Source organism: Chiloscyllium plagiosum, unplaced genomic scaffold (assembly GCF_037043375.1).
Source record: "Chiloscyllium plagiosum isolate Xiang-an unplaced genomic scaffold, Cpla_swu_hap1 HiC_scaffold_29, whole genome shotgun sequence".
Lineage (NCBI taxonomy): Eukaryota > Metazoa > Chordata > Chondrichthyes > Orectolobiformes > Hemiscylliidae > Chiloscyllium > Chiloscyllium plagiosum.
Window position 1 is genome coordinate 33,557,546 of NW_028270167.1, and position 9,295 is coordinate 33,566,840.

The following is a 9,295-nucleotide window of genomic DNA, read 5'->3' on the forward strand; positions in this document are numbered from 1 at the left end:
AGAGTTGTCAGCTTAGTGGGACTTCCTACTGAGATGGGGTTGAGGTCTTATCTTAAAGTCATTCACTCTGCTCCCACTATTAATTTGTTGAGGAGCAGCCATTGGCATTGTGGCCAAGCTCCCTCTAAGTCTTTTGCTAGGGTAGAAGGTTTGCATGGGAACTACGGCAACTCAAACCCCCACCTGTATAAACCATGTGGTGCATTTGGCACCAATTTCCATCAGGTATCCATTTGATATTTCTGTAGGTACGTCAACTGACTTGTGAAAAGAGTCATTACCTGTGAGCTGTCTGTCACTGAGAGGGACCACTCTGTAAGGAGAACTGAAAACAAAGAAAAGTGTGAAGAAAACATGCTTCAGAGATAGTTGTTTCACGGCACTAAGCTGACTGAAACGCTTGTTTATAATTGATGTGTGGAATATGAACATCAGTGGCTAGGCCAGTATTTATTGCACAGAGGCAGTTAAGAATCCCATGTTGCCGATGGCCAGGAATCCGTTCAGACCAGGCGAGGATGCAGAGATATCAGTAAATCAGATAGGTTTTTTAAAATAAAATTTGATGGTGGTTGCATAGTTGGCTTTCCGCTAGCTTTTATTCAAATTTTTTCTATGGAATTAAAATTTAATCATCTTCCAGTGGGAGTGTGAAGCTCTGCATCCTGGCTAATATCATGGGGCTGTGAGTTCATAGCCCAGTGACATCATTATGCCACTGCCTCCATCGAAAGCTTTCTCCAGAATAGTATTTCTACTGCCCTGTCCTAATACTGCTGTAAAAAAAAAAGATATTATTAAGCTGGAAAGGGTTCAGACGAGATTTGCCAGGATATTACTAGCATTTTATAAGGAGAGGCTGGATTGGCTGTGACATTTTTCCACTGGGAGCATAGGAGGTTAAGGGGTGACCTTACAGAGGTTTATTAAAATCATCAAATGCATAGATAAGGTGAATGGCAGGGATTTCACAACAAAGGGACATATTTTTCTGATGAGAGGAGAAAGATTTGAAAAAGATGATGAGGGGCAATTCTTTACACAGAGTGTTGTTCACATATGGAGTGAACCTCCAGAGGAAATGGTGGAAGTGCGGGTACAGTTACAACCTTTTTAAAAAAAAGCATTTAGATAAATAAAATGAATAAGAAATGCTTGGAGGGATATGGGCCAAGTGCAGGCAGATGGGACTAGTTTAGTTTGGTTGGTGTAAACTGGTTGGACAGAAGGGTATTTTTTTCTGTGCTGTATGTCAAATCCTAACATCAAATCCCACCATGCAATGCACAAATCCAAAATGGTGATGCTGTCCTTACTTTCTTTATTAACGAAGATCATGCTTCATATTGCTGGATTTATAGGGAGCTTGTATCTATGCCCCTTGTATATGGACACCTTAGAGAAGTTTCTGATTAACATCAGCTCAAAACAAAAATAACAGGCTGGAGAAACCACCATCCAAGTTATAATATTGTCTTGTCACAATATCGGTTATCTTCCACCGGGTTTATTGTGTAAATGTCACTTTAGCATTGCTTTGGTCGAAACCTTCATATAAACGTTCAGACGAACATACCTTGCTGAGTTAGTTGGCATAGTTGGATCTATGGATATAATCGCATTGTTTTGGTCCACGAGCATGATCAAGGTGTTCCTAAGTAACAAGACAGAATCGAGAAAGACAGGTTTTTCATTAATAGGTCACATACACATTCATTCAATTTGATGGGCTGATTTTCCTAGTCAGGATGAAATAAGGGAAGATGGTGCTAGAGTGGTAATTAGTGATCCAGACGGGCTGAGGAGATGGGGCACTCAAATCCCACCACAGGGATGCAATAATGAATGAACACTGGAATTGAAACCTAATCTTTGTATTGGTGACCATGAAATTGTCATGCTTTTCTTTTGCATATATACACACAGATCACTAATGCCCTACTTGATCATGCCTATATGCGACTCCAGGTCCACAACAAAATGGTTGGCTCTGAAATGGTGAGAATGGATTTAGAGTAGATAGATGTTTGATGACCAGAATTATACAAATATTTTATATTTATAAATGGGCCAAAAGAGGCTCCTGTAGTACTCTAACGCAAGAAGCCATGCAGAGGCCATTAGGGGGAAGAGTAATAAATTCTCTCAAAAAAGAATCAACTCTTAAAATGAATCCTTGGATGCTGAGAAAGAGGAAATTGCTACCACCCATCTCCTGATTTTCAATATGGGCAAAACTGTGGTCTTTGAATGCAGGGTGGTCCAATACATACAGCTGGTGGTTAAATCTCCACATTTCTTACAATACTGCAGTGACTACACTTCAAGCATACTTACTGGTTGTCAAGCATCTTGGGGATGTACGGATGACATGAAAGATGCTACACAAATTTTACATCTTTTCTTTCCCTCTCAGAATTATATCAGTCTAGAGCTGCAGTGAATAAATTAGCACATGTTTAAATTGTTGTTTATCACCTCAGACTGAATATACAATTTTCACCATCATCTTTTCTTTAAGTGATGGCATAAAATAAAACAGGTAAGTTCTTCATCACAAATCGATTTCATTTAGATGACTCAAGAGTTATGATAGAACACGGCAATGCCAGGCCCAGTGGCCCTCAAACTATTAATGGTAATACTGGATTTCTCTCACTCACCTGGTGAGACCAACAGTTGTACATAACAGCTCTTTAATGTCACTGGGTCTGCAGTGTCTGCTGAACATTACCTGCAAGCAAGGCAGATTGATACAGTTCAGTTAACAGCATGAAATAAATGACAGGGAATGGAGCAGCAAATGCATTCATTCCTTCTTGACCAACACCTGAAGAACTAACCCTTAAAAGGATAAATTCTAATCACAATGTGCAAAATGCCTTTCAATCACTCCTCTGGTAAACTCTCATTTCAGTCGCAGTACGAATCCATACAGAAAAATCACCGTTCTCTGAGGGGCATGATAAGTTCAATCCCAAAGGTAGCTTGGGTGCTATAATTCATTAGAAAAATGTGGAATGTATAAGATGATAGGGACAAGAAAGAAAATGGGGCAGGAGGATAGCATTCATGCCCTTCAAGCCTATGCTGCCATCTAATTATAATCATACCAACTCTAATTGTTTATCCTGGTTCCATATTCCTGGATATTTGTACCTAACCTTTTCAGTCTTTTAGGTTCCTTGAAGTCACAGCCCTTTAGACAGCAAAAGTTCACACATGTGGATGCTGAAATGGTGTTGGTCTTATTTGGTCCTAATGGTAAAGCAGTCATTGAGTGAGGTTACTGAAGGCTGTTGATGCCAGGCAAACTGTACTGCAGCAAAACATAACAGCTTTAGGATAACAGAGGAGAAAAGTGCCAGGCCCAAAATCATGGCATGAACATTTAGTTATTCTGCTTTACACTAACTGGTTAGCCAGGGTAATGTACAAGACGACTACAACAAGAAAATGGGACAAGTAAAGGTCATTCAGCCTTCATGCCCATAGCTTACATTCTAGCTCAAGCCTACTTTCCGATAATACTCTCATACCTCTAAATTCCATGAATAACCAAGTATCTATTAATGTCTGTTATAAATGTACTCAAAGAAAGAACATCCAAAACCGTGTACAGGCAAAAATTGCAAAGATCCACATGTCGTTGAGTGAAGAGATTTCTCCTCAGTTCTAAATGTCTGACCCCATATTCAAATGTGGTCTTTCAAATTCTAGAATGCCCAGTTCAAAGATACATTCTCCTAGCATTTATCTCATCAAATCCCTTAAGAATTTCATAAGGCATAGAGATAACCTTTCATTTCACAGAACGTAAACCCAGTCTACTCGATCCAATTTCATTTTTAAATCACCTTGAACCAGTCTAGAAACGACCTGCCAATCCCCCAAAATGACCTATTTATTCATTGTTTTCCATCCATAAGCCAGTCCTCAATCCAAAATAATGTATTAGCCCAAATGCCATAAAGCGTATAACAACTTGTGTAGCATCTAACTTTTAACAAATCAAAATACAGTAATTCCCGGTATCAAACCTGCTGATTACAATCTCAAAAACAATCATCTCCCTTTCTTAAAATCTTGTTGATCCTTCTAAACCATTATGATTTTGTAAATATTCTGTTACCACATCCCTTTTAATAGATTCTATCATTGTCCGTACCACTAAGGCTAGACTAATGAGCCTATTGCCCCCTTTTTATTCTCTTTCCATCTTTCTTGAAGAGTGGGGTTATGTGTATGTTACGATCGAGCCCTCCACAATCACCTGATGAAGGAGCGTCACTCCGAAAGCTAGTGTGCTTCCAATTAAACCTGTTGGACTATAACCTGGTGTTGTGTGATTTTTAACTTTATCTTCCAAACTGTGGGTAGTATTCTAGAAACTAGGGTCTTCTGGAGAACTACAAAAAAAAAGACTATTGAGTCTGCTTCTGCCACCTTTGTGGACAAGCCATTCTGAATGAACAATTTAATATGTAATTTCCCGATATCCCCACACTTTGATCCCTTTGTCAATAGTGACAGTAATAAATTGTCCCTATTTACTCTACGAATAAAAATGCTTCCCCATTTTGAAAACTTCAATTCAAATTTCCTTTCTGTGCTTTTTCACCGAGGAGAACAATCCCAGCCTCTCTAGTCTCTCCCAGAAACTGGTGTCCTTGAATCTTGTTGAAAAGAGAGTCATGTTGCCAAAGCTTTTTGTCTTGGACTCAATTGGGACAAGTGAGAATGTCAGATTTCCAACAAACAATAATTCATAGCACAGGATATAGTGTTAATTGGTTGGCAAATGAACCAAAGAAGCTTATCCTTTGTACCATTCTTCTAAGTCTCCTTTGAACTTTCTCCAAGGCCTTAACATGTTTCCTGAAGTGTGGGTGTTCAGAGTGTTTGGTAATCACTCCAGCTGATCCCTAATGAGTGCTTTATAAAGATTTAATGTAGCTTGCCTCATTGTGCATAGTATTCCCATTGCTGTCCTCCAGCTTCAATGATTTCTGCATGTGAATCCCAAAATCTTTTTATTCCTTCACAGCTTTACCTTTTAGCTTATAGTGCCTCTGTTCTGCTTCCAAAACATTACCACACTTTTCTGCATTCATTTTCCTCTCAGTACTTTTGTTTTATCAGATTATATTGTCCTGAAGTTTACTACTAACCTCTTCATTGTTTACAACACTTCTCAATTTTTTAATTTATTAAAGTCATTAAAATCTTACAAATAGAACTGTCGATATGCGAGTAACACTCTGCACCTCGATCCAAATTGACAGACAATTGTTTGCTAATTCTTAACCATTTTATCATCCATCTAGTCACTGCTCCTTGAATCCCATGAATTTCAATTTTGCTAACAAGTCTGTTCTGTGGCTCTTTTTCAGACATCTTTTGAAAGTTCACATACACATTGACTGTAATGTCTCATTAATCCTCTATTATTTCATTAAATATCACAATAAAGTTAGTCAGACCGGATTTAATCTGTGTTGAGTGTCATCAATTAATTTTGCCTTGGATCATGGTTTCCTCATGTGTTCCCATCACCAATGTTTGGCTTATTGGCCTGTGATTACCAAACATACCCTGTTTCCTTTTATAACAGTATTTACACTGTTACCACTACTCCCATATCTAAAGGATAATCACAGGAAAGTAGCCAGCACCTGCACTGTTCACACGCTTCCCTCAACAATGTAAAATACAACGAGGTAAAAACAATGACTACAGATGCTGGAAACCAGATTCTGGATTAGTGGTGCTAGAGTACAGCAATTCAGGCAGCATCCGAGGACAGGCAAAATCACCCTTTATTCCTGATGAAGGGCTTTTGCCCGAAACGTCGATTTTGCCTGTCCTCGGATGTTGCCTGAATTGCTGTGCTCTTCCAGCACCACTAATGTAAAATGCATCCTGGGTGACATTTCAGCTTTTGAGAGCTGTCAACCTTTGAAGAAGCTCCTGTTTCTTTTTATCCTGTTTCTCTACCTCTTTCTCCTTTAGTTGGCAACTTCCTCCTTTATTGTGTAGACACACACAACTTACTCATTCAGTACCTCAGTCATGAATCTCCACAGGATGATCTCCTTGTTGATCCCTAATTCTGCTCACCTTTCCCTTCACTATTCTTTTACACTTCACCATCCGATTTGCTTTTCCCCCTCTGCCTGATTAGATTAGATTAGATTAGATTACATTACATTACAGTGTGGAAACAGGCCCTTCGGCCCAACAAGTCCACACCGACCCGCCGAAGCGCAACCCAAGCATACCCCTAACCTAACCCTATGGGCAATTTAGCATGGCCAATTCACCCTAACCTGCACATTTTTGGACTGTGGGAGGAAACGGGAGCACCCGGAGGAAACCCACGCAGACACGGGGAGAATGGGCAAACTCCACACAGACAGTCACCTGAGGCGGGAATTGAACCCGGGTCTCTGGCGCTGAGGGGCAGCAGTGCTAACCACTGTGCCACCGTGCCGCCCAATCTTTTCTAATTCTGGATTACTCTCTTTCAAAATTTAGAATCAGTCTGACCATTGTGGCACACAGTCTCACACCGGGGCAGCTCACACCTTAAATACATTATCTGGACCGACATGACACCAATTGTTAAAGTTCACTTGAGAATGTAACTTTTTAAAAAATGTTTTGCGATTTACATATGAAAGAACTGAAACCAACGTGGTCATTCTAAAAAGATGAGACTTAACCAATCCAGATTTTTCTCAATATATAATTTCAATTACATCACACTGAAAAATTTAACTATAAATTCTGAGTCTTACGATCTTAAACTCCACAACCACCTGAAGGAGCAGTGTTCTGAAAGCTAGTGCTTCCAAAGAAACCTGTTGCACTATAACCTGGTGTTGTGTGATTTTTATCTTTATTCTAACATTGCTCTCTGTTACTTCATCCAGGTATCCTTCCCAATTTATTTTAAAACCCTCCATAGGATGACTTTTATTCTTTCACCCAGGATGGGAGTTACTGAGAAATCTAATATTTGTTACCCATTCCTAACTGCCCTCAAGAATTGCAGAGGTGAGTCACCTTCCTGAACCACAATAGCCCATCTGGTATAGATATCCCCCCCACAGAAAGGAAGAGAGTTAGTCTCTGGGAGGAGACAACTTGCACAATCATGTTCATGTGAAAATCATACACACCTTTCAGAGCTCTCTTCTGCCTCAAAATCTAACCTAATACCCCAGAAATCTGAAATTCTCCCCCCATCCCTGAATTAACTTGATTGATCTTGCTATCCAGATAATGATGAATGCATATCACTAGGAGCAATTTGTGATGACCAATTATATTTACAGCATTCTCGTCAGAAAAATTTTAACTTTGTCCAATGCCATGATTCCAATGAAGACCACAACCTCCAGACATTTCCCACTTCACCTGCACAATGCTTTCCTCTATTTGGTGACACTCTTTCCCCTAACACCAGGAAAGGGAGACTCAGTAGTGAGGAAACACCTTCTGGTTATCAAATACCCTGTGCAAACAGCACTTTCACAACTTCGAGTCCTCTGTGGGATGGTTTCGCACTAGACCACGGGACCTGCCAGAGATGTCACAGTGGAAACGAGTTTGTGAGGGCCTCTCTCTATGAGGATTCTGTAGTATATGGAGTTGATAGCTATATATCAACAGCTGGACTCCATAAATAGGGTTGTTAGATAATGTCCAGTTGCATGGAACTGGGACCTGAGTGAAGGTGGTTCTGGTGACGTTCTGATCAACACTTTTGAACATTATGTAAATAGTCAATACACATTCATCCATTTAGGCTGGTTTTCAATGCTCCTCTACTTGAAACGCCAAACAAGCAGCTTGTGATATCTGTACTGATTCTCGCACTGCCTGCTTCTTCTCACCATACTGTATAGTAACCCATTTACTCTGCTTGGTGAATCTCTGTGGAACATCACCTGGAAGATGCAATCAGCTTGCTGCATTTTTGTTAACGCATTCATAGGATCTGGACATGGCTGGTTAGGCCACCATTTATTGCTCATCCTCAATTGTCTAAAGGGAAATTATACTGGAGTCACATGTAGGCCAGACCAGGTAAGGATGGCAAATTTCCTTACAACAATAGACAATGGTTGCAATTATAGACCAGCTTTCTAAAATAAATAATTTATATTTCGCCATCTGCCCTGATGGGATTTGAACTTGCGCCGCTAGAACATTGACCTGGGGTACTGCTTTAGCCATCCACAGACAATACAGTGACCCAGACCATCCTTGAATTGGAGGCCAAGCAGCTGGCGACATTTCCTACAGTTTTAGCCAGGATGTGCAAAGCTTCCTGGAGTTTGCACATGGTGGAGGATCTACGGATAACAAATAGTCATCCAAATGTCCACTTAGTGTTGCTTTCTTTTACTTAAAGTCAGTCGTCTAGTTTCCTCTCTGGCCTTTAATGGTGTTTGTACATATTTGTGCATAGTCACGCTCATACAAAGTTGCAATTTGTCTGATAATGTTACATGGTTCCAACAAGCAAACGATAGAATATTTTTTCATATGCCAATGCAAAACACACCTCCTACCACCTCAAGCATATGTCCCAATATGATTTGGGGCTCATTACAAATCACACTTCAGTAGGAACTTTGTACCGAAGTGAATCTCACATCAATATGAATTTCACCTCAAGATAAAGCTCATGTCAATACTGAACTTGCATCAATACAAATCATACCTCAAGGTAAATCGCTCATGAATAACTCCCCAATATGTATCTCTTAAGTAGGAATTTGGCAAAAGGACGAATTGTACCTCAGTATAAACATTCTTCAATACAAATTGCACCTCAACATTCATCATCGTCATCGTCAAAAGAGAGCAGAAAATGCTGCAAAGGAGCCTGTACCTTGTGTGTCACATTGTCTTTCTCCAAGTGGATAATCTTTGGTACATAGGCAGATGAGGAGGCTGATCCCATTTCCTGGACTCTAGGTAGGAAGGCAGGGCAGAGGTACTGCACACAGAAGCTAGAGATCAGACCAGGACTGCTATTCCCCAGCTCTGCTCCCTTTACTATCACAGCTCCTTCTGTGACCTGGGAAACTCGAGCAGGTGCAACTGAAATGCAAGAGCCTGAAAGGCAGTGATCTAAAGATGTTCATCCACTCAAAACCAATCTGTCCCCAGCTGGGTGTCGTTGCCTTGGCAAACCAAATAATTCCAATTGATTACACAAGCAGCCATTAACCCTGCATTGAAATTCCTCTCACCCCCGAGTACAGTTAATTACTTGCCT

The 9,295-nt window shown here is 40.2% G+C and overlaps 1 protein-coding gene across 2 annotated transcripts in view; it reads right to left on the reverse strand.

The window, feature by feature from the left end:
• The window catches only part of LOC122540525 (high affinity cGMP-specific 3',5'-cyclic phosphodiesterase 9A), a 78,286-nt gene extending 69,221 nt beyond the window's left edge, over nt 1–9,065 (reverse strand). The window contains exons 1-5 of one of the 2 annotated variants that reach the window (XM_043676390.2): nt 8,906–8,920; nt 2,664–2,734; nt 2,338–2,434; nt 1,577–1,654; nt 282–325 (exon numbers count right to left, since the gene is read on the reverse strand). In XM_043676390.2, the coding sequence (XP_043532325.1) occupies nt 282–325; nt 1,577–1,654; nt 2,338–2,351 (136 nt within the window). In that variant the 5' untranslated portion in view covers nt 2,352–2,434; nt 2,664–2,734; nt 8,906–8,920. Of the gene's footprint in view, nt 1–281; nt 326–1,576; nt 1,655–2,337; nt 2,435–2,663; nt 2,735–8,905 lie in introns of both variants that reach the window. The other variant, XM_043676388.2, reaches the window with a different exon arrangement.
• Between the last annotated feature and the right edge of the window lie 230 nt (nt 9,066–9,295).